At 33.2% G+C, this 26,468-nt stretch overlaps 1 protein-coding gene across 1 annotated transcript in view; it reads right to left on the bottom strand.

Moving 5' to 3' along the window:
- Positions 1-2,035: 2,035 nt before the first annotated feature.
- The window catches only part of CCDC141 (coiled-coil domain containing 141), a 248,914-nt gene continuing 224,481 nt past the window's right edge, over positions 2,036-26,468 (bottom strand). Inside the window, exons 22-23 of the mRNA XM_074302989.1 lie at positions 4,589-5,451; positions 2,036-2,427 (exon numbers count right to left, since the gene is read on the bottom strand). Of these exons, the coding sequence (XP_074159090.1) occupies positions 2,163-2,427; positions 4,589-5,451 (1,128 nt within the window). The 3' untranslated portion in view covers positions 2,036-2,162. The remainder of the gene's footprint in view (positions 2,428-4,588; positions 5,452-26,468) is intronic.

Raw genomic sequence — 26,468 nt, 5'->3', positions numbered from 1 at the left:
AGTGACATGATTCTTTTTGGCCTTTGTCAAAACTTTATAATGAATTATTCTTTTAATTAAACATTTTTCTTTGACACAAGATTATGCTTATAATGTTTATCTAATCTTTTAAAAAATGAAACCAATAAGGTACTCCTTTTTTTTCTGAATTGGTAATTAGGCTATGATTTTTTCAGAAAGACTAAGCAAATATTGTAAGAATAGAATGATTTTTTAATAAGAAAAGGATAGACATTAGCTGAACTCATGATTCATTTCTTTCCTTATCATATGAACTGTGAAACCCCTTGACTTTTTCTTAAGGCTTTTTATTTTGATTTTAGAAAAAATTGGAAAGACATACATGAGATAATGAAAAGTGAAATGAGCAGAACCAAGAGCAATACTATTCTAAGAACAATTTTGAATGACTAAATTATTTTGACTTTTATAAAGTCAAATTAACTACAGAAAATCTATGAAGGGAGAAGCTATCCATATCCAGAAAAAGAACTGATAAATGCATAGTATAGTTTTACAAACATATACATATTTGTGTCTAATGGTAGTCTTCTCTAGGGTGAAGTGGTAAGGGAGGGAAAAAAATTAAAATTAGAGTAGAGAACAAAAAAAAAAGTTAGAAGGAAGCACAGAAAAGCAGCTTTAAAAATGATGTATAATGTTTATTACATGGTTTTTCAAAACAAGTAAACTGAAATGGAAATTAATAATTTTATATTGAATCCTCTTTTATGTTGTACTATGTACATGGGAATATTTTCTTTTTGTCTCTTATGTTTAAGTTCAAAATGATTAAAACATTTTTTAAAATTCCTACAGATTTTATCTCTTTGGCAAGGATTTAGAATTAAGAAGTAAAAAATGCATTTAAGAATCAATTTAGGAAATATCATCCATCCTTTTGGTGATAATTGGCTGGAATCTTACATAGCCTCACAGACTAAGAATTGGAAGGGAACTTAGAGGAAATCTACTCCTATCCCTCTAATTTTATAGGTGAGAAAATGAAGCCCCTAGGCTTGGAAGGTACCAAATATCACATATGTAATAATATACATCAGAGCTTAGATTTGAACCTAGTATTTCTGATTCCAGAGTCAATATACTCTTTACCATATTGCACATAAAGTACCTTTTTGTTTAATAAAATATTTCAGAATAACTAGAAATTAGAAAACTGAACAGAGATAGGGTGGGCAAGATATTATAGATGAATGTAACGGTAGGTATCACAATCACAAAAATTTCACAAATACCACAGTTATCTCTAGCACTGACACACTGCCTTTTATTTCCCACATCTTTATAAGGCACTAAATGACAATTCTCAGCTCCCCTAAGAGGTAGATAAAGAGACCCATTTTACAGATGGGAAGCTGAGACATTAGATGCTAATTGTGTCACAAAATGATCACCAACAGAGCCAAGATCAGTACGCAGGAAACTCTATCATATCTTTGGTCCATTCATTGCTAAGATAGTGATTTAAAAGCACATCTTCTAGTGCTAATTAAGCTCCAAACTATGTTTTAATTTTGTGGGATACCCACCTACCTGGTAGATACTTAGGTCCCATGAAATCAGATCAAACAGTAAGAGGGATTTATGATCTTTTTGCAACAATACTTTGACTGTTAAGTAACATAACCCATGTTAAAAACAAAGAAAGAATATTTTGATAAACAAAAATCAAGAAATAAATATGGACATAAGTGTGACAATAAAAATGATTTGTACTACCAATTTATAGTGCTATATCCTAAAAAGAGATGTTGATAATTGTACACAATAAATAAGTGATCAAAAAAAATTGGATTTCAAACTTAACACATCCATATATTGATCTGAGTGTGCACCTACATTCCCTCTAGAACATAATAAACATAATATAATTTGACTTTATTACATTGAAGACAACTCTTTTAGGACACAAGATACATCTCTGTCGTAAATAATTTACCAAGTTTATCAAAAAACATTGAAAACAACAAAGGAAAAAATAAATTATCTTGTCGTAGTGGCGTTTACCCCACAAGTGATATGTCCATAATGAAGGAGAAGCAGATGGGGGTACTTGGTGGGGGAGGTGTGGCAGAGGAACACAGATTTACTGTCCTTTCAGCTTGTGACAACGACATCCCGTGGGGTCAATGCTCTATTTACTATGTAAGTAGCCAATACATTAGTGAAACACTAAGATAGATGACGCACAGTGTTATCCAGTCTATTTTCGTGATTGGTGGCCCGCTGTTACCTGTCACGTAGAGGATGGCACTGGAGGAGAGAGTGCCGCTAGTGTTTTGGGCCCGAGCAACATAGAGGCCTGCATCTGTCTCACACACCTTCTGAATGAACACTGTGTGCTTTGTCTCCGTGTGCAAAACCTTTAAATGCCCATCTGCTGCCAATTTCTGGCCCTTCTTGTACCTGAAGCAGAGAGTCAGTTTTCCAAGTCAGAATTGTTTGGTTAATCAACACAACTTTCCAAATTGTAACACCCTGTATAATTCTATGTAGATACAATAATAATAAATCCAACTTTATGATTCCAAATCCCAACTCAGTTTTTAATCAATATAGGTATCTACTAATTAGGCTTGCCTGCACTATTATAGCCAAACTATAAATTCTACATTAGAATACGCTATCTTTCAGAGTTAATTACTGTGTAAATTACTACTTGGTAATGTTAGTTGACAATTTTATTCATTGATTAGCTACAGTAAATATAGAAATAAAATGTCTGTTATGGTATAGCTCTTTTAGAACAAAAGTTGTGAACAAAGATAAATTTTGTGAGTACCTTCATGTTTTATGTGGGCAAAGGGGTTAACTCCTATTAAAGGAGTAACTGTTACACTTCAAGGAATTTCTCATTCTTTTATAACACATTCTAATTTATATATTTAAAAATTAAGATTTTTTACATACTGAGTTTTCATAACGTGAGCTATATATGAAGAGCTATTTCATTCAGTTGTGTAAATTTCAAATTTGTCCATTTGGAAAATGCATGATTCCTTGCAATTCAATCAGTTGTTAATTTAATGACCTTGTTTTTACATTTTGGTGGCAAACATGATTTTCCCAGCAGTGTTGAGACCTTTTGAAATAGATGTTATCCAAATAAATAATTTTTTTATGGGGGAGACAAGTAAAAACTCAAACAACATTTTCTGGGTTAAACTAATATTTAATAAAAGTGAAAATTAAATATAATTGTTTCCCCTCATTCATCAATATCAAATTCTTGCTTAATCAAGGATATAGATATATTTATTTAAAAACCAGAAGATAATACTACCAACATAGGTGCAGTTTCTCACACATATTTTAGGAAACTGGCAACCAAGACCAGTTTTAAGTACCTTTGCATTAACATATCTAGTATGTAGAAAACTTTTATTAAAATTCATGCTAAAATTATAAGTAAATAGCATTCTGCTTATGTTAATTCATGGTTTATAAATAAATAAAAAACATGCTCTCTGCAAAACTTATAGAGTTATCATTGATTCTTTATCTTCGACCATTATGAAAGTCTGGTTGAAGTAAAAAAAAAAAATTCAGATATTCAAAAGCATCCCATCTTTTGAGGAAGTCATAACCTTTGCAACTGAAAGCAGAAGTTACTACTGAAAATAATATGCAAATAACAATAATAATAATAATAATAATAATAGGATTTCAAGGACCCATGCATTGTGTTTCAATTCTCTGTACAAATATTAAAAATGTTGAGAGCTTCATATTGATATGTGCTACAAATGGTGTCAATTTAAATAGAAATAGATCCCTAAGTATAGCATATTGATATAGAAAAACACAAATTAACATTATTTCTATTATATTTTTTATTAATTAAATATTTCCTAATTATGTTTTAATCTGATTCTGCCAGGACTCCAGAATTTTGTAGGTGAATTGGGACTATGAGTTTGATACTTCTGCTGTCATGTACTAATTTCTTTATTACTTTTCACATTTTAAAAAATCTATCATCTGGGTCATTGTCTTTCACATGGAAGAAACTATTTTGAGGAATCTTAATAATATAAAAACAAAATAAAAATCCCAAATTACAACAAAGGTTATGCAGCATGTGTATAATGTGTTGAACAGAAGGGTGAAAGAAGGGAAATAAAGAGAAAAAAGAAGATGAAAAAACCCTAAGTTTACATTTTTTCTCCTGAAATAGCAGATGTTAAACCAAAGATTTTCCATCTTTGCAGAAATAGACAGATATCAGATTATGGGAGAGAATTAGTCAAAACATAACATTTAGAGGTAAGGAATATTATGCAGGAAAAAAATTAAGAAAAAAAGGGGAAAGCTGCCTTTTAATATTTCTTGAGTTATTATTTTATATGGTGACATTTCCCACCCCACTCTCTCAACAAACCTATTAGCAGTGCTGTTATTTGAAAGAGTGTGTTTGGGATGTGGTGTGAGTTTGTACCATGCATAACTGTGCAGGAGAAGGATAGTTGTCAAATTACTCTAAACCTTCATTAGTGCCCATAGAACTACTGTTTTCAGTGACTTATAATTCATTTTGATTCACTGTTTTTCATTATAAGCTACCCACCAGGTCAATGTAGGCTCTGGAAATCCTGTTACTTCAACTTCCAAAGTCACTGGAGAACCTTCCATGACTGTCACATTAGACAGGAGCCTGGAGAAGTTAGGCGCCTGACCAGCTAGGCTGACCCGGCTGTTCTTTCCTGATGTACTCTTAATCTCTTCTCCGGTGACCTGGGAGCTTCTGTTGGTGTCTGACTGAAACAGGAGACCTGGGAATGCATCAGGGTTAGCATGCAGCCTATCTTGGGTTTTAGTAAAGTTATTATTATCATGCAATTGTTCTTGGGTTTCGAGCATGCTTTTGTGAACTTGATGGCACTGTTGCAGACATGTTTCATGCACTTTACTCATCATGCTCTCTGGAGATTTAACATGAATTTTTCTGAAGGCAGTGCTTGTTTCCAGGAATTCCAGGGTAGTTAGAGGGCTATCAGCTTTGAACTTGGGGCAGTGTCCTGAGGAGAGAGGTAAAGATCTCTCAACTGGACTTGAAGCTTCTTCCCCCCAGTAACTGGAAATAAAAGTGGCAGGTGCTGAAGGATCAGGTTTGTAGGTCATTCTTGGATCACTGGCATTGATCTTCATCTGTAGATTGTAGGAGCTGATGTGCAGGCTCTGGGGATTCTGCATGGGCATCTCCTCAAACTCCACTTCAGACTGCAAGAAGTTTGATTCAGGGCTTCCAGGAAGTGGGGGCAAGGAGATATCATCTGGGGAGGCACAATCAGATTCATCCTCTGAGGGTCCTTCTTCAGAGAGGAGCAGAGGCTGTGGGGGATCCTCTTTGGCAGAAGATGATGCTTCCTGGAAAAATGTGATCCTCCCTGCTTTTCCATCAACTGAAATAGCTGCCACTGATTCTTGTTCCTTCAGAAAGAAAAGATAAAATAAAACCACAGGTTTTTCAGAATCTTTTCCCCCAGATGCAAACCTGCTAAAATAAAACTTAATTGCCAGAGAAAGACCAGTTTGAAAAAGGGGAAAAGCTTGAAGAAATTTTAAATTGTCATTAGGAAAAGCCTTCATAAAAGGCAATTTCTTCTTATTTAAATCCTCCTCCATGACTAAAGAAACCAATTTGACCCAAAGTGGATCAGGGTCTTATCAAATGAAAATATTCTAATATGTGAAAGAGATAAAAGATATTTAAGCTTGGGAAATGGGGAGGTCAGTGTAATTGAGAGTAGCTTAGGTGGTACAGTGGTTAGAGAGCAGGTCACTTCAATTTCACTTAATTAGCATTTATGGAGAATGTGCTCTATGCAAAGTACTGGACTAAATTGTTCTTTTCATATGACCTTTTTCAATATAATACTTTTTTCTAATTAAATATAAAGACAAGTTTAACATTCAGTTTTTAAAATTTTTGAGTTCCAAATTTTCTCTCTCCCACTTTTACTTCCTGATTCCCTAAGATGGTAAAAAATTTGATATAGTTATATATGTGCATTCATGTGAAATGTTTTCATGTTAGTCATATTGTGAAAGAAAAACAGACCAAAATAAAAAATATATACAAAGTGAAAAATAGTCTGCTTTGATGTGCATTCAGACTCTATAAGCTCTTTCTCTAAATATAGATAGCATTTTTCATCATGGAATTGTCTTTTGGAATTGTCTTAAAAACAACTAAGTCATTGATAATTGACTGTTATCACTTACTGTATATAATAATGTTCTTCTGGTTCTGTTCATTGTACTTTGAATTTCAGTTCATGTAAGTCTTTTCAAGCTTCTCTGAAATCCACTTGTTATAAGAAAGTCATTTCTTATAGCACATTACTATTCTATTTTATAAATAGAATATATCATATCCCACAATTTGTTCAGCCTTTTCTCAATTGATGGACAGCTTTTCAATTTCTAATTCTTTGCCATCACAAAAAGAATTACTATAATTTTTGTGCCAATAGGTACTTTTCCATTAAAAATTGTTCATTTGGGGAAATAGACCTAATTGGGATATTGTTGGATCAAAGGCCCATTGAGCTTAGTTCCAAACTGTTATCTAAATGATCCTCTAAATGATCAGTTCACAACTCCCGAGATAGTATTAGTCTTTAGCCTTCCTTTGCATACTATATTGTCAAGCATTAGCTTTTATTTTCTACCATTTGTCTCTTAAGTATAAGATCATTTTGTCTTCAATTGGAATCTAAATTTCTTCCAAGGAAGGGACCTTGCCTTCTAAATCTTGGCAATCCCCAGGCATCTATTCAAAGATTCAGCATGCATTTCAAACATGCTTTTAAAATAAATGAATGTTAGTGTGAGATATGAATTAAAAACAGAACGGTGCCCTTTTGTCTTATACCTTGGGAGTTTTTTTTCTTCTTTAAGGAAAAAAGTGGAAATACATTGTATAAACTCAAGTATAAAGACAGAGAAAAGTTTTCCTCCACTTACTGATTGAGTTTAAATTTCAGTCCTCAGACTCACAACTCAGTTATGGCTTTATCACTCTATGCTACTGATAAAAATAGTCTGTAGGAAAGGTCCCTGTCTATTCCATAGCCTGTTCAAGATGAGTTTTTCTTGGGCACTCTCCTGCTGGCTACCTGCAAATGTGAATGGAGAGACTGTGGGCAATGTGCTGCTTTTTTGAAACTCTAAACAGTTTAAATAAGGCATAGCTACAACTATTGTGGATCTGATGATTTCAACTGATTTTCTCTCTCAGGAACTTTGAAAAGCTTATGGAAACTCTATCAATGAATATTGCAATTTCCAAAACAATTCTTTTCATCTAAGAATAAATCTGCTATCTATGGATGCCCTTTTACACATAAAAGAGGAAGTCAAACTCATGTGGCCCAAAGGGAAAAGTCCTAAAAAATGACTCTTTCTGAATCAGAACTTTCTGGAGGAGTTCCTAAGCACTGCCTTTCTAAAGTAGCTCCAAGTTTGAGAGTTTTGAAATCTTCTATAAAGAAATAATTTTTTTTTCCTTAGTGCATTTCTCTTGATGAAAGATCATCTATGTGATCTTTATATCTGAAAAGAGCAGTAGCAAGGAATAGGACTTGTAATATGGGGAAACAAGCAATATAGACCTGACATTCTGCTTTTATGAGTTGTTTAGGGTTTGGGTACTATGGGAAAGATGGAAGTTGCCTGTTAAATATGCCCATGGACATTTCCTTTTGAGTAGAGTCCAAGTCCTAAAAATAATACATGAGGTGGATGTTTATGTGGGGCTGTGTGGAATTAAAGAGGGCCATACTGGAATGCCAGGGTGTTGCCTAGCTAGCAGTTTCAAATTCTGCTCCTTTCTGAAGAAGGATCTTAGCATCACTGAAAGATGCAGAGTATGGAGCACTTTAGGACTCTAGTAAAGGAAAAGAACTGTAAGAATTACATATGGATTGTTAATCTTGTATAATTTCTGTATTGTTCATGACCCCTCCTAAATCTCATGCATATTTGCATTTTTTGTGTATACATTAAAGGCTGCTCTGTATTGAATGCATGTGTTATAACTTTGAGTCCTTACATAGGACCTCAGAGGAAACTTTTAATCACATCTCTGGAGATTGAATTGTCAACTGTACTCATAGATTTTTTTCAGTATAAATTCCAAGGCATAAACAATCAAAGGAATCTAGTTGATTTTTGGGTTATCCCTCAAGATGGAACTAAGCTGGGGGACTCTGATTAGCAAATACATGTTAAATATGCAAAATTTAGTTCCATCTAAATCAAACAACTTCATCACTTCATTTAGAACTCCGTCTTATAATTGGTTATTTGTATGTGTTAGTAAAATTAGAAAAGTAGATTTGCAATATGATTTCTTAAATAGTCTCCTATTTTTCACTCTAGGTTTTATTGTTATTCTTGCTTAGTCATTTTAATAGTGTCTATCTTCCTGACTCCATTTGGGGTTTTCTTGGAAAAGATACTGGAGTGATTTGTCATTTCCTTCTCCAGCTCATTTTACAGATGAGGAATTAAGGCAAGTAGGGCTATGTGTTTTGTTTTGTTTTGTTTTTTTAGGTCACACATCTGAGGTCAGATTGGAGCTCAGGAAGATGAAGGCCCAATGCTCTATGCACTGTCACCTAGGCACCCTCTATAAATTTTAATTTACAAAACCTCTACAGTTTTTGAAATAGTAAAGTTTGTATTATTAGTAATTGCTTTTTAGAGCTTTTTACTAAAATTATATAAAGTTAATCTTAAGGTCTTCCTTTTGAGATTAATTTCTGTTTATCCTATGCATATTATTTGTATGTTGTCTTCTACATTAGATTATAAGCTCATTGAAGCATCAGGGACTTGGTTTTTCTATTTTGGGTTATATGTTTAGTTGAATTTTTTTGCTTTTCTTTATATCACCAGAATTCAGCAGAGCTCATAACACAAGTTATGTCATTTCAATTGTGTCCAATTCTTAGTGATCCCATTTTGAGTTTTCCTGGCAAAGATACTGGAGTGATTTCCCATTTTTCTAGGTCATTTTACAGGTGAGGAAGCTAAGACAAACAGACCTAAGTAATTTTTCCCAGTCACACAGCTAATATATATATATATATATATATATATATATATATATATATATATATATATATATATATATGAGATCAGATTTGTATTCAGGTCTTCCTGACTCCAGGGTTAGTATTCTTATCTACTATAGCACCTAGCTGCCTTGCCAAGCACATACTAGTCACATAATAGATGTTTATTGACTACTTTTAAGCAAAGAATTACCATTTTAAGTGATTCAATGCATTCACTGTTACTACTTAAAAGCTATTCACTCTACCAGATCAGTAGAGGCTCTTGAAACACTACTATGGGAGTAGTAAAGAGAATCTTCAGATATAAAACTACACTCTGTGGCAGACCACTTCATTTTCATTTTACTAAACAACTGAGCCCTGTTTTGCTTCTGTTTGCTCCCAGTCCTTGCACATCTAGATACATGTGGCTCTTGAAACAACTTTCGTGAATACACATCACAAAATATCTCACAACTTTTTTAAGCGAACACCGTAAAGGATTCTGGGAGAAAATACACTCTTCCAAGAATCCACTTAGCTGTCATTTTAAAATATGGTCAGAGTCTTTTCATGAGTTACTGAAGCAGGAAGAGACATGTTTTAGAAACGACAAGTCTAATTTCTAAACAGATTCATTGCCTTGAGTACTCAGAATAAAATCATTAGCCTGAAGGCAGTACCTAATAATGAAATACTCAGCCACAACCACTCTCAAAATATCCTTCAAAGATATCTTAAGGGAATGAAAGAACCTTACTAGATTGCACACCCAGAGCTGAGAAGCAGTTAGACAGATGATGATTCACCTATGTTTGAGTACTGACCTGAAAGGTTTAAAAGAAAATTTCTGGATTTGTGAATGAATGTTGTCTAAAGTTCTTTATCATCAATTTTATTTATACTGTCTTTACCATTACTGATTGTAATATGATGACAAAGATTATTTTTTTCTGTTGTCAGAAACACAAATCTGTGTCTATATGGACAATTTTAATTTAAAAGAAAGAGGTTCAATAGTTTCTGACTGGGGCAGCTAGGTGGTGCAGTGGATAAAGCACCAGCCTTGAATTCAGGAGGACCTGAGTTCAAATTTGGTCTCAGACACTTAGCACTTCCTAGCTGTGTGACCCTGGGCAAGTCACTTAACCCCAGCCTTTAAAAAAATAATAATAATAATTTCTGACTATTAGTTATCCTATTTGGGGTTTTCTTAGCAAAGATACTGTGGTTTGCCCTTTCCTTCTCTACTTCATTTTACAGATGAGGAAACTGAGGTAAACAAAGTTAAGTGGCTTGCTCAGGGTCATAAAGACAATAAATATCTTAAGTCCTATTTAAATTCAGAAATTTGAGTCTTTCTGATATCAGTTCTAGAGTTCTTTCTACTGTACCAAATAATTCAGATACAAAAGATGTATTTGAAATAAATATTGTAAATAAATAATGATCTTACTTATATCCTAGCTTTTTGAGTCTCTGGATCTTAACAAACAGGACACAGATAGGTTTATTTTGATCTTATCATTTGTCTACCCATTTTCTTTACTGTCAACTTGAAGGCTTCAGCCACACATTTCAGTATGGATATATTTTTGTAAATGCACATATATAAAAACTGACTTGGTGGAAACTCAGAACTCAAGTCCAACTTCCCATCTATTGTAGGAATCTGTCCTACTTTAATCCTGAGAGGTTCTGATCTTGTTTCTATTTATGTGTACCCAGTTCACCACTTTTCAAGGAATATTATTAAATAAATGATTTTTATAGTATATTACTCCATTCATTATCTTACCTAAACCTCACCATAACAACAGAGTAAATGTTGGCATTCTTGTTCCCATTTTACAGAGGAAGAAATTGATTAGGAGCTGAGAAAAATGCTTCTCAGGTTTTTTCTGACTTCAGATCAGCATTCCAATTTTTATCATATGTTGACTCTTATAGTCTCTCCTATAGGAGAAACTCTCCACAAATTAGCCTCTTAAATTCCTTTTCAATGTTAAATATTTGTAAATTTCTTGTTTTTTTCCTTGCAATATGGTTTCTAAATCCTTTTGCTCCTGATTCCTTCCTTAGGATGTAGACTGTACTGATGTTTGTCATTGATGTTTGCTCTTAAAATGTGACATCCAGAAGGGACGAAAATAGTCTGGATGCAGTCTGACAAGGGCAGAGGATTATAACCTTCCTCATTCTGAATGTTTTATTACTACCAAAAACCAGAGCCATTTCTTGTCATGGCATTGTCTCACAACATCACACCCTGGTGGGCATACTTTACCTTGTCTGATTTCAAATGGAATCAAAAGTTTCCATTTCTATCATGTGTTTCTTTGACCAGGAAAGAGTATTCACATCATGCTACTGGACTGGAAATCCATGTCACATGATACAGATGATGGGGGTAAGAACATTACTAACTGTAGTATGAGGTTCTCTGTTGTTTCCTGAATTTGCTCCAGGAAAAAATTTTTGTCTTTATTGTGGCTTTATTAATAATACAGTCTAATATTGCTCCTTACATTTATATAGAGGTCAACTTAAGCATACCTTTCTCTTTGATGTGAATTCCAAACAGATCATATCTTTTATAAACACATTTCTTTATAAGAGATGTACTTTTGTTTATTTTTTTTTTACAAAAAAATTATGCATAGGTAATTTTCCAGCATTGACAATTGCAAAACCTTTTGTTTCAACTTTTCCCCTCCTTCCCCCCATCCCTTCCCCCAGATGGCAGGTTAACCAATACATGTTAAATACAATATATGTATACATGTCCAAACAGTTATTTTGCTGTACAAAAAGAATCGGACTTTGAAACAATGTACAATTAGGCTGTGAAGGAAGTCAAAAATATAGGCAGACAAAAATAGAGGGATAGGGAAATCTATGTAGTGGTTCATAGTCATCTCCCAGAGTTCTTTCGCTGGGTGTAGCTGGTTCAGTTCATTACTGCTCTCTTGGAACTGATTTGGCTCATCTCATTGTTGGAGAGGGCCTCGTCAGTTGATGTTTTTTAAACACAATTTTAAGAATTTATATTTATTTAGGAATAGTGTCTAGCTTATAATAGTCAATAAACACTTATTCTCTTTCTCCAACCTTATCTCTTTTAACTTTCTTCTTAAGTTTACTTTGATTCATCCATCTTTGAAATCTTTTACAATCACTAATTTATGTCATTCAACATACTTCAAATCCTTTCCAGTTTCATGTCATTTATATATTTGATAAACATGCCACCTCTTTATGTTGATTTTTAAATTGTGATTTAAGAAAAGGCTTTATAGATCTTCCTTCAAGTTTACATTAACACTTTTACGTACTCAATCAGCTATCAATATACTTCACTGTATAATTCTCCAGCTCACATTATAAAGGATATTGTCAAATTATTTTCTGAAATCAAAATGCAAAATGTTTATTTCAATAATCTATTAAATAGCAATTTAAAAAAAATCAAGTTAATTTGCTATAAGGCATCTTTTGTGAACTATGGTAGCTCCCAACTAGTGTTCCCCACTATATTTTCTTGAGATTCACAAATGATCTATTAAATACTCTGTTGGAGAACTTTTTACAGATTGATAGAACCTTGTCAGTCTGCAGCTTCCAAGATCTACCATTTCTTGATTTAAAAAAACCCAGGATAAAAAGTTCTCATTTATAATTTTTATGATTCTCCCTGAGGATGGTGATTTTGTAAGGGACTATTGACAATGGTATTAAAATCACATCACGGGATATCTAAAATATTCTTCATATGGGTTAAGAAATTTGCACTTTTGAAAATGTTTAGATGTCTTCTTCCTTTTTCATCAATTATCTTCAGCTATCCTTCCCTCTTAACTGACTTTGTTCTCATTGTTTTCTAATTTGAAGAAAATTTTTCTTTATGGAGAAGATAAAAGTCAAATAGGGAGTTGAGTTGTTCAGTCTTCTTCCCATAATCTTTTTAAACTACAAAAGATAAAGATAATCATAAGATTTGTAGGTTTAAAGGTAGAAAAACCTTAGACGTCCAACTCCCTCATTTTACAGATGAGGAAACAGAGGTCAGAAAAGTTAAATAATTTGTCTAAAGTCCAATAACTAGTAAATATCTGAGGCAGAATTTAAAACCAGGTCTTAACAGGCTCTGAGTTCAATGTCCTATCCACTGTCTGTCTTCTCATGACTATATCTCTACTAGAATAATATCATCTCTACTAGATATTTACATTTTAATTTATCCTTAATTATTGTGTGAAAAATATAGATTCCTTTTAAGTAAGAGTTCTTAATCTTTTCTATATATCTTTGGTAGTCTGGTGAAGCCAAATGATCTCTCCTTATTATAAAAATAAAACATACAGGATTACAAAGGAAATATAAAATAGCTATTTAAAGAAATTGGGGGAGCAGCTAGATGGCACAGTAGATAGAGCACTGGCTCTGGAGTCAAATCCAGCCTCAGACACTTAACTAGATATTAGATGCTGGGCAAATCATTTAACCCCAGTTGCTTCAAAAAAGAAAAAAAATGTATATTTTTAAAAATTCACAGACCTATGTGAATAACTTCTGCATCAAAGAAATGGCATGTATCCTATCAGACAAATGATAAGAAATATTTTTGAAAAGTAGGAAATGTGCTAGAAAAAGTAAAGGCAAAGCATTCCGATATCTTTGCCAAGAAAACCCCAAATGAGGTCATAAAGAGTCAAACATGACTAATTGGCTAAACAATAACCACAAAGAAACATATCTAGTCTCTCAACTATATTTCATTAACTTCTAAGGTTAAATCCTAAAGAGAAGTAGTATGGAATATAAAGTAAATAGGATTTGGTATTGGAGGTTCAAAGCCTTTTTTAAACACTTGCTCCTGATGTGATTTTGGATAAAGTACTTTATGTCTCTGTCTTGATTTCTACAACTAGAAAATGAGGGAATTGTACTACACAACTTCTTAAGGTTTCTTCAAGCTATCTTTGATATGATATCTATCATCTAGTCTGGCTATGATCCTATGGAACCTTATCTAGTTAATTCAGTAAAATGAACTTTATGAGTTTGGAATGAAATAATTACAAAAGACTTATCAGCAAATTGACCAAAGAGTGAAGAAAATATTAGCCAAAGTAATTTTCCAACACCACCAGATCAATGGCAGTGGTGCTGTAATCTGGTTCAGTGGAAGGAGGATCCATTCTAAGGCAATCACAAAGTTTTTAATAGTGTTTCAGAAAGCCCTTTTCTTACAAATTATTCTTTGTGGTTAGCCTCATCTAATATAGGTAAATTAAAAATGAGATCTGAGAAGCGTTGGGCTGGAACATATATCAAAAGGAACAGTATAGAATTAATGTTGATTATATTTCATTTTGAAAGAGAACCAATGGCATCACAAAGTGATACTTTGATTTGTGTGTGAATTGACTTAAATAAGGGAGCCCCCACTCTTCTAGAGTCATCAAAAGCCAGTAGCAAGACAAATATGATAACTGGTGATGGCTTGGGATGCAGTGGATAACTTTGTCGTCTTTGATGTCTGACCAAAGTGTAGGGTTAAACTTAACTAGAAAGGTAGGGTGGAGGTATATTATATAGAGATTAAAGGGTAAAGCTAAGGAAGTTTTTATGATTCTATGGGCAACAAGAAACCTCCGAAAGTTTTAGTATTATGAGAATGTCTCAGATCTGAATCTATGCATTAGGAAGATTACTTTGACAATTGTTTGAAGAAAGGATTGCAAAGGCAAGAGACTAGATGGTTGATTGAATGTATGGAGTGAAAATAAAGGGACAATGAAAGATGACTTGTAATTATTCTTTCATAGTATATCTCAAATCATCTGTCTAGTTCAGGCCTCAACTTTCTCCTTAACAGTACCACAATAGTCTTCCAATTAGTCTTCTTACAATCTATCCTGCATATCACTATTAGATTAATTTTTTCAAAACACTGCTTTCCATGTTCACTTTCCTGTTCAAAAACTTTAAATGGCTCTCCATTGTTTACAGAATGACATCTTGCCAAGTAGTTGAAATTTTCCGAGTTGTATAGGAACAAATATCTTACCTTATGGAAACAAAGAAACTAACTTCCACCAGATAAATTTAATAACTGATCTAAATAATTGAATTTGCATTTATTAATCAAGAAATGAAGCTTTCATTTTAATTTTGTACATTAACAGGATTGCCTATTTCCTATATCTTTCTCATAGAAATTCAGAATATCAGAGCTGAAATATATTTCAAAGGCCATTTTGTTTAACCCACACCTGAAAAAAAGAATTTCTTCTCCAAAATATATTTCTAACAAGTGACGATAGAGCTTTTGTTGTATGTCTGAATATCTCTATAAGGGGAATTCACTTGCTATGGAGGCAGTCATTCAACTTTGACATAACTTTTATTGTAAGAAGTTTTTTCCCCCCTAATATCAACCTGAAATATTGACCTCTTTGTGACTTCTGTACATTTCTCCTAGTTCTTCCTTTTAGAGCCAACTATAACAAATCTAATCCTTCAATAAGACAGCCCTTTAAGTACTTAGTTCCTTTAAACTATCTTCATCTAGCATGAACTCAAGGTCCTTCACCATAACAATTATTCTTCTTTAGTTACTTCCAAGTGACACAATATCTTTTTCTTAAATATTGTACCCTAATGTGACACAACATTATGAGTTCAAATAGGCCAAATATAACAAGATTATTATATAGAGATGATCTTTCCCTTCACATAGTCTAACATCATATTAATTTTCTTAAGTGCCATATGCACTATTAACTTATATTGAGCTTCAGTTTCATTAAAATTCTCAGATCTTTTTCAAAGGAATTGTTATCTAGCAACATATCTTGATCTTATAGTTGTTAAGTTAAATTTTTGAATCTAAGACTAAGACTTTACATGTATTTATACATATTTGATTTCCTCTTATTCAGTAAGAAAAAGAGTTTCTACCTAGGTGATAAATAGCTTAAGGAAATGAACAAATACTTCTCAAGGGACGACTTTCAGACTATATATATGAAAATGCTCCAAATCATTACTAATTATAGAAATGCAAATTAAAGCAATTCTGGTATTCCACCTCACTTCCATAAAATTTACAAAGATGTCCCAGAAAGGAAATGATGACTGCTGAAAAAGTTTGGGAAACAGGCATATTGATTTACTATTATAAATTATGGATTTATGAATAATTAGTTATTTTAGAAAGTAGGTTTATACACAGAAAATTACTAAACAGTGTATGCCCTATGAAACAGTTCAACGCAACAACTTTGAACCCACTGCTAAACCAATAGTTAAAGGAGATCAAAGAAAGAGTTTAAGCAAGGCCCTTTGCATATAAAATAATATTTATAACAACTCTTTTTGTGGTGGCAAAAAAAGGAATAAAAAAACCAAAACAAAACAAAAAAACAACCCAAACCTTGAAATTAATGGGATACCTATTAAATAATGATTGAATAAACTGTGATACAATATGATAAAGTACTATTGTGCTTTAAGAAATGAGGAATTGGCGGGCAGCTAGTTGGTATAGTGAATAGAGCTCCAGCCCTGATGATAGAAAGACCTGAGTTCAAATGTGACCTCAAACACTTAACACTTCTTAGCTATGTAACCCTGGGCAAGTCATTTAACCCCAATTGCTTCCAGAAAAAAAAAAAAGAAATGAGGAATTAGATGATTTCAAACAGATCTGTAAAGACTTATTTGAATTGATAAGTGATGAAGTAATCGAAGAACAAATTTATACTATTATATCAACATTATACAAATAAATAATTTTGAGAATTTTTATAAAGTAGAATCAGGACAATCATCTGTACAGTAACAAATATAACATTATAAAAACAAATAATTTTGCAAGCTATAAAACTAAGATCAATACAAAGATAGATATTCATCATTTCAAAAGACTGTCCACAAAACAAATTATTCATTATAGAGAAGTGACAGATTTAGGGTGAAGGATGAAATATGCATGTTTTGGTGTCTGTACACCCAATAAAGGAATTTGTTTTGCTTGACCTCACTTTTTGATTTTCTGGGGTGAACAGGAAAAAAAATTCTATTAATTTTTTAAATAGAGGAAGAATGTGACAGATGTGAAATATTTTACGTACTTTTTTATTTTTACATAATTTTATGTAATTATATAATTTTTATTTTTATATAATATTTATATATTCATTTTATTTAACCATTTTACTTTGTTACAAGATATTTCTTATTAAGTGGAAGTAATCTGTAAAAGTTTGTAACATAAAGACAAATTATAGTTTTATATATATATATATATATATATATATATATATATGTATATACACACACACACACACACACACACACACACACACACACACACACACACATACACATATATTTTGCTGAGGCAGTTAGGGTCAAGTGTTTTGTCCAGGGTCATACAGGAAGTGTTAAGTGTCTGAGGTCAAATTTGAACTCAGGCCCTCTTGACCTCAGGGCTAGTGCTCCATCTACTGCACCACCTAGCTGCCCCAATAATACAGCTTTTAAAAAAAATTCACTCAATTCAAAAAAGTATTGTTAATCAAGAAAATCTTTTTGAAACCTGTCATGTGATGATAATAAATCTTGCTACCGATTCTACTCAAAGTATTCTACTATTTTATCTATATTTTTATCCAAATCCCTGATAAATCCCAGCACAGAACCAAGCTTAGATTTTTGGAACATTCCCTGTGGAATACCTTCCAAATTAAAATAAGATGATTTCAATCACTAATCTTAAAGCTTATTATTTCATCAATTTTGAATCCATCTTGCTCCACACATATCTACATCTTTTTCAAAGAATAGGCCAAGAAACTTTAAAGAAAAACTTTGCTAAAAACTAAGCAAATACTGTGTACAGCACTTCTTTTATTTATCATCAAGGAACCAAAAAGAATCTAGGGTTAGTCTAGCAAGATTTGTTCTTGATGAATCCATGTTAGACCTTTGGGATCACCATTTTCTTTTCTAAATGTTTACTAACAATCTCTTTAATACTAAGATTTAATTTAATTCTAAGATTTTTCCAGGAATCAAAGTCAATTTCACCAGTTCATATTTTCAAGAATTTATCTTCTTCCTTCCTCCCCCCCTCCAAATTGGAGCATTTGCCTTTTTTCATTTCCTACTGACATTCTTTATTTCTCCACAATCTTTCAGAGATCACTGATACTAGAGCAACATCTACTTGTTCTTTCATAATTCACAAATGTTAGTTTATCTAGTACATGGAAAGATCCTGATGTGACCTCTTTACTTGAGTATTAACTCCTCATTATTTATATTCTAAAAATATGTTGAAAGAATTATTGACATTTTTGTCTATCAATGTAAACTCTAAAATAGGAGTTGATTTCATGCATGCAGTCTACAAAGAGTTCAAATTAATGTATACTTAAAATATGTAATTTAATACATTATGTGTAACACAGAAAGGTGGTGGTCCATTTGGTGAAGAATAAAATAGCACCTACAGCTGTGTGTAATGGACTTTTCACATCTGAACAAGTTCTTCATGAAGCATTTAATAAAGATATTTCATTCAAATTGGTTCATTTATTCTCCTGTATTGGAAGAAAGATTTATTGACAAAATGATTCTTTACAGTCATGTAGACAGTTAAGACTATTTACCAGTGGGGACTATAAGACTCCCTATCTAATCAGTTAACAGCACATGGGATTACATAAAAACTCTGGAGGCAGGGCCAAATAAGTTGAATATTATGACCCTAACTCTCTCACACAACAGCCAGTTGAAGTCACTTCTTAACACTCAGGGCAATAACGTGCATATGTCACCTGGGAAAGTATCATGCTAATATGAGATAAGTTACTACCAATTAATTAGGAAGATCTTTAACGAAATGTGACTCAAGAAATATAAATTTGATTGAGAAGTTGGAAGAGAAAAATGGAATATTGGACTTTGTCAAAGGAGTTAAGATTTGGATAAGATACAAGAGGAATCTGGGGCATCCAGCAGGTAAGTGGAGGTTGGCTATAAAAAAAGGAAAATGAAAGGGGGAAAATAAGCATATTTATATAGTAGTTACTACATGTCAGGTATTATACTAAACACTTATCAATATTATATTATTTGGTCTTCACAACACCCCTAGAAGGTAATGCTATTATTGTGGTTGAGGAAATTCAGGCAAAGAAAAGTTAAGTGATTTGGGTCTTCCAGACTCTACTCCCAGCATGCTATTCAATGTTCTATCCAGCTACCTCCAAAGAAGATTAAAGAAAGATTCTAAAAGTCAGCAAAACACAAATTTTACAAATTTTTCTATGGTGCAGTTGTATTCCAAGTATCTCTCCCCTAATCCTCAGATCACCTCTATAGGATATGTTCAAGTTGAAGAGAGGAAATTCAGGCTTACCAAAATTTCTAACAAAGGGATTCTTCCTCACTCCTCAAACAGATTTCTTATGATTTTAACTGAAGGCAGACTTTAAAAGAACAGGTGGCAACTGAGAAATGCTGAAAAGTTTTGTTTCCACAGAGTGTTACAAGCTTTGAGGTAGCATGGGATAGTGGGTACCACTGACCAAGAGGTTTTCAGAATGTGAGAGGTTAAGGAAGATTAAGATTCCACAAAACAATTAACTGATCAATAGAAACCTTGGGCAAATAAGGAATTGGGAAGCCAGGAAGGAATAGGTGGATTCAGCCAATCACAAAGAGTCTTGTAATTTTGAGAAATCTATAAATTTAAGACAATAGCCAATTTAGCCCAAACTAGTTGGAGTCAATAACCTGACCACCAAATCACCTATTGTGCTTGATTAATAAGCTAATTGAATATTAAACTAGACACCCCATAAGGAGGAATTTTCTCAAATGTTTTGAATATGGATGTATGATGAGGGATGGGGAACATGTTTATACATATTTAGGGGAAACATGTAGTGGACGTATCAGAAGGAGTATAACCTGGAAGGAATGGATCAATTAATTCTCTGAAGGGAGAGGCTGAGACAAATTAGCAAGTATAAAGCTTCTCCCATTTCTATGCTTGGGGCTCCCTTTTTCTGAAGAGGAATTGAACCCATTTTTGGCCAGAAAGGTTAAGATAATTCTTTAAGATTTTTTAATAAATTTTCCTCAATATCTGATTTTCAATGTTGAGTGTATTTCTAACACAACTGAAGGGACACCTCTAATTATCTTGTAGTACACTAAGATCACTAGTATTAGTCCCCTCTGCCACCTGTGTGGGCTCACTGTGCCCACAAAGGGACATTCCTTACCCTATCTCTACTCTGACCCTAAAGACGCTGTTACTACCCAGAGACTTAGGAGATGGCCCATTCTCCTAAATCCTTACAGCTTTATTTCCAAAGTAATTTTAAACAGGATAAACAAAAAGGGAAAATGTCTTATGTTTAAAAAAAAGATTCAATATGGGCAAAATATTGTTTCATTTAGAAACAGCAACATGAGTACTATTAGGAGGGGAAAAGGAAGAGAAAGGAAAGTTTGAGCGTCAGGAGAATTGGGTTCCTCACTATTAAGTAGTGTGGAAGTACACTGAGTTCCTCTTCATGACCTCTTTAGGTTACTAATACTTTACAATATAATATCAAGGCTTGGTCTGAAGACTGAATACTAATCTGATTAAGAAACACTTGTCAGTTTTTAGCTCTATGTTCTCCAACAACATCCTTCATTGAAATATCATTTAACCAAAGGCCTATTTCATTTCCTAATGAAAAATTTAAAACTCTAAACTCATAGAAAATAGATTAGGATGCTAACCACAGGGTGGAAACACTTAAATGAAGACCATGCCCTATCTTCTGTACATAGTAGTTTGTTGTGTCTCCTCCATCAGAATACAAATTCATTTCTCCAAGCCTTTTTTTCCCCCTGAGGGAACTGGGGTTAAGTGATTTGCCCAAGGTCACACTGCTAGGTAGAATAGGAATTCTTTAAGGACTTAGATTGTTGTAGACTTTTTTTGATTTCCTAGCACTTGACACAGGACCTATCATGCTTTAAACTTTTAATAAATGCTTATTGATTTGATTGGCTTAACTTTATTGAACTTCAATTTAGGAAAATTATTCTCCAGAATTATGGGACATTTTTAATGACTTTAGTTAGATTTGAAGAAGGAAAACTGTTCAGTGAACTTTTACTTGAACTCTGTAATGCTATTGGATATTATATAATTTATTTTTATTCTTGGGCTTTTTAATTAACTTAAAAATGTCTTGGACAGAGACTTTCAAAGACCTTGGGAGTTCTCCTCTTTAAATTTCTCTCTCTAGATAGAGATGATTAGAATCAGAACTTTAATTAATAAAAGTGTCTCTGTCCAGCCTGTTCCAAAATTGAATATTTTTTAAAAATTGCATAGTAACCTTTTGGACGACCTTAGGCAAAGGAGATTCATCCAGTGCCATAGTTTTCTAATTTATATATGCTTGCCCTAGAATAATGAATGGCATTAAACATTTTAATTAAATAATAATTTCATTAAATAATGAATGCTATTAAACATTTTATTTTTGGCTTCAATTCATTTTGGGACAATAAGTTTTCATTTCTATTAGCAAAATTACCATTTCATTAACCATATTACCCAGTTCAGCTTCCTCCATTCATTGGTAGGGATATTAAAAGGAATAAATGTCATTTTTTATGGGGGGGACCACAATAGGAATTCTTTTAATAGCTTTAGGCATTGGCTCCCTGTAACCCAAACATTTTCTCTAAGAACACCCTTTAAATGCAACATAATTGATTACAGTGGTGCTTTGATAAGATTTTATCTGATGCTACTTACATCCTTGACCAAACAATGCTTGGTGGGGAGCTTTGTATCTGAACTTTATTGCAAATAATTATGACACTAAGAGATGGAAAAACATAATTGAGCTATTTAAAGGTGAAGCTTTATCCCTGCCGTTCTTTTATTTTGCTGTCTGTCTGATTTAGTGTCTTGTACCAATTTCATCAGAGCTTCTATGTGAAATGGTGTCAAGCAGAGCTCCTGACAGCTATAATTGTGTTCCATCACTTCTATACTGAATAACTGATGGTCTGTCTATCAGTGCCATGGAGTGTTGTGAAGTACTTGAACTATTAGGCAAAGTTCCTTTGAGATTAGAAGAGAACTTTGTTATTTTCACTGAAGAGAAAAGTTCTGCTTTTATGAAAAAATCTAAAGTAAGATGACCATTTGATAAGGATAGAAATGAATGTTAGTGGGAAGTTTATATATTATGAATGACATACATTTACTAATTATTTCTTAATGTTAGTAAACATATATTTCATAAAACAGTCTGCTGCAACTTGATAGATTAAGGTGCCCCAAATTTAACATTTTGGGGTTTTGTTTGCTTTGTCCAACTTGTAATTTTATTGAAAAAAGGAACTCCAGATGAGTAAAGACCCCTCACTAATACAAAATGACACTTACCCTACAATTGTGGCAGTTGTCTGGGGATTGAGAAGCTAAATGATTCCCTACCTATAGCTAGTATGGGTCAGAGGCTGGTTTTGAATCCAGGTCTTCCTTGCTTCAATGTTAGCTCATTATCCATTATGCTATGATAATGGTATGTTATTTACCAGAATTTCACAATATTTTCTTTTATTTAGATCACATAATAGCAATAGAAAGTAACCTTTCTATTTTCTGTAATAAGACTGCATTAATATAGATCTGCTATGATGCCATTAGTTTTATAGGTTTATAATTATGTTGGGTAATGTCACCACATGGGAGGAAAATTATCTAGGAGTACTTTCCTAGAAATTCTGTGAATTTTTATAGAGGACAACTTTTCCCTCTAATTATAAAAGAGACTTCTGATGATGATAAATGGGAGTCTTGTAGAGCTTCCAGTACCTTAAGAAGCTTACTGGTAATGAAAACTAGCTTGAGATAAGGTAGTTGGGATCTAGAGTGCCTGTGAGCCCCTTGTTTCACACTTCTTAAAGAAGCCTGAAAGGAGGCAGCTCTTTCTATCCAAAAGCACTGAACTAATTATATCACAGTAAAGAAGGGGATATCGTTACCTATTCTCTTCTCTAGTTTTGGAGATTTTGTTATTTATAAAAGGTGATAGATTTGTATTTTTATTAGCCCTTGCATGCTCTAATTGAACCTTTCTTATAGAATGGAAGGGCTCTCTGAGGCCATCTGGTCTAGTCTTTTAATTTTATAAATGACAAACAGGCTTTGGAGGATGACTTGCCTAAGATCATACAATCATAATCAGACTCCAGTCCTCTGACCCTAAAGTAACTGTTCTTCCCACTGTTGGAATTACCTCTTCATACAAACTGAATAGAATATGGAGCCCTGTTTTAAAGTTTGAAATTGTTTAGTAGTTTAAATTGTGCCACTCTTTGGAGTTTTCTTGGCAAAGATACTGGAATGGTTTCCCATTTCTTTTTCCACCTGAGGCAAACAAAGTCACATAGGTAGTAAATGTCTGAGATCAGATTTGAACTTATAACTGATGCTTTATCCACCATGTAGCTGTAAAGCACTTCATAAATATTATTTTTATCCTCACAACAACTCATGAAAATAGGTGCTATTTTTAATCCTCATTTTATAGATGGAGAAACTGAGGCATATCAAGTTTAAATGGCTTTCTCAGGGTCACACAACTGATATCTGAAGTCATTTTTGACCTCTTGATTCCTTATTTAGCATCTTATTCATTACTCTACCTTGCTGCCTATAAACAACAAATGAAAAAGAGAGATTTGTTGACATTATTTTTATATTTGTACAGTGAATTTTGCTCCTGAGAGACTTATATTTGTTCACATGCTTATGTCTTTATATTACCATTCTCGTATATAGAGTACCATATACATTATAGAATTAGTAGTTAATTTCTTATTCATCCTCTGGTAACAGGACCCTCTAGGTGAAGAGCAATACATATGTTAAAGAACATGATTTTGCTTATCAGATTTCATAAGGCTGTCTAACATTCAAAAAACAAAAAAGATTCGGGGAAGAACATAAGGGGAAAGGGGAAAAATAAGACTGGAAAAAAAAAAGCAATGAAGAAGAGAAATAGGGAGAGAGGGCTGTGTGAAGAAGTGACCTGGGACCCCTTTACTGCCTTTGACTAATAGTCCAGCCTCCTCATTTACCAGTAAGTTTCTGAAAATAAAGCCCCTGAGAAAAAAGAAATAGGATTTAGTAAAATAAAAGGAGAATGGAAGAAAAGCCTGGGGAAAGAGAAGAATAAAATATATTTGTGCTGAGACAGTTGCTCAAGTAACAATACACATATATCTTTTGGCAATGTATAATGAATTTTCTTGGGAGAAAAAAAGACATCAATCCATTAATGATTCTCCTTTGCCTTAGCTTTTGTCTTTACCCTACCCATAATTTCCTTGCTGATTCCCTACTTGTATCTTGCTGGCTCTTTTGTAATGAATTGCAGAACTCATTAAAATCATCCAAAACTACATTTCTCTTTAAGGCATCTCTCTTTTACACAAAGTGGTTATTAATGAAAACCGAGGCCAAGAAAAGAATATCTGCCTTTTTTTTTTTTTTTTTACAGTTGAACACATATTCATTTTTAAATGATCCATATAATTTTTTTTCTTTTAGTAGTAAAACATATGCTGTGCAGGCCTTTGGTACCCCTATGTAACTTGTAAAGTTATTCAATTAAATCAAATTTTCATTAAGTACCTATTAAATGTAATATGCTATGCTAGGTGATGAGGATACAAAATAAAAATTTCTCTGTCCTTATGTAGCTTATATTCTTTTCTCTTATTTATAGGTGCATAAGTCAACAAATATAAAGCTTATGAAAAATAAAAAAGCAATTTCAAAGAATGTGAATATGAAGATTATGAAAAATAACAAAGAAGTAATTTCAGAAGAGTATTCTAAAAACTAAAGGCAGAAAAAAAGAAGAAAGTAGTGTTCTACCTCAGTGTTCCCAAATTGTCTTGTCTCAGTTTTCCTGAACTATTCTGCCTCAATTTCCCTAAATTGTTCTGCTTCAGTTTACCTGACTTGTTCTGCCTCAATCCTCCTGGTTGCAACCCCACCTCTTCCTGACCATTAGGACTGATATAACTTAGGGCTGGCTACTCTAGGGTCATAAATTGTAAATGTTTAATCTCAGATAAAGGAGAAATCTTCTATTTCAGACATCCTGGCTCCTAAGTCCTTCTAAGTTATCAAGAATTTATGGTCCTTACTCCCCAACATGTCAGAACTGAATTTATGGTCCGCTCACCAGTGCTCTACCCTACCGCCCTCTACCTTTGTCTCTCCTGATTGCTGGAGCTTATAAAAATCCCTGAAATTCTTCATTTGATACTGAATTCTTTGAGACTCGAGTCCCATTCAGTCTTCTGGGGTCAATATGGCTCCTGTTTTGGCCCCAGACAATCTCTCCCTCTCAAGTAAAATATTAAAAACTCTCTGATCTCTATCTTGCCTCAGTTTCTCCAGCATTACAGTAGTATTTAAGTTATGATTTGACAGAAACTAGGAATTGTACAAGGAAAAAGAGAAATGTTCCTCATCTATTTCTCTTCATTATTCCTAGAGAGGAAAGCATTTTTAGAAAAGGTTGATAGTTCAAAGATTCATAGGTGGGGGGAAAGACGTACCTTAGGAGATTTCTTTGAACACTATTCAGAAGAACTGAGATGTTGGAGTCAGGGTTAGGATGGAGTGATAAAAGTGTTTAAATGGAGCAGAAAAAATAGAAACATGAGTGCCAAAAGCAAAATAAACGGGAGACATTTAAAATCAGAAAGGAGAAATCCTGGGAGTACAAGGGAGCAGACTAGAGAAGGGAGTGGGCTTCCAATGATAGAGGCACTTTATAGAGTGTTGGTTAAAAACAATTTGGTAATGATTTGCTTTAGCTCCATGGAGATCTCAGACAGTTATGGAGTGAGAAGGGATGCAAAAGTTTAAGGGAAAATAAGAGGCATAAAGGAATCTGGCCATTATCACAAATGAATATAGAAAGTTTGAATTAAAAGGACTTTAGAGGTCATTCCCCTAATTTTGGGGAAGTAAAATGACTAACTTGAAATCACAGAGTTAACTGATGGAAAAATGTAGACCTCCTATGCTAGTGCCCCCCAACTCTGAATTAGTGTAAAATTTATTTTCTATATATTTCCTTATGACATTTATTCATGTACTAGGTAATTTTGTTATTTTAATATTTCATATATGTATATTTTATGTATGCATATATTATATGGTCTAATGTGTTTTGTATTGTGATAGGTGGTACTATGAATACCATGAGAGATGAGGTGCAAGAATACGCCACCTACCTCAAAGACTTTGAAATC

This window comes from Sminthopsis crassicaudata, chromosome 3, assembly GCF_048593235.1.
Source record: "Sminthopsis crassicaudata isolate SCR6 chromosome 3, ASM4859323v1, whole genome shotgun sequence".
Lineage (NCBI taxonomy): Eukaryota > Metazoa > Chordata > Mammalia > Dasyuromorphia > Dasyuridae > Sminthopsis > Sminthopsis crassicaudata.
Note: the sequence above shows the minus strand (reverse complement) of the source record. Positions and strands in the feature narration are given on the sequence as shown.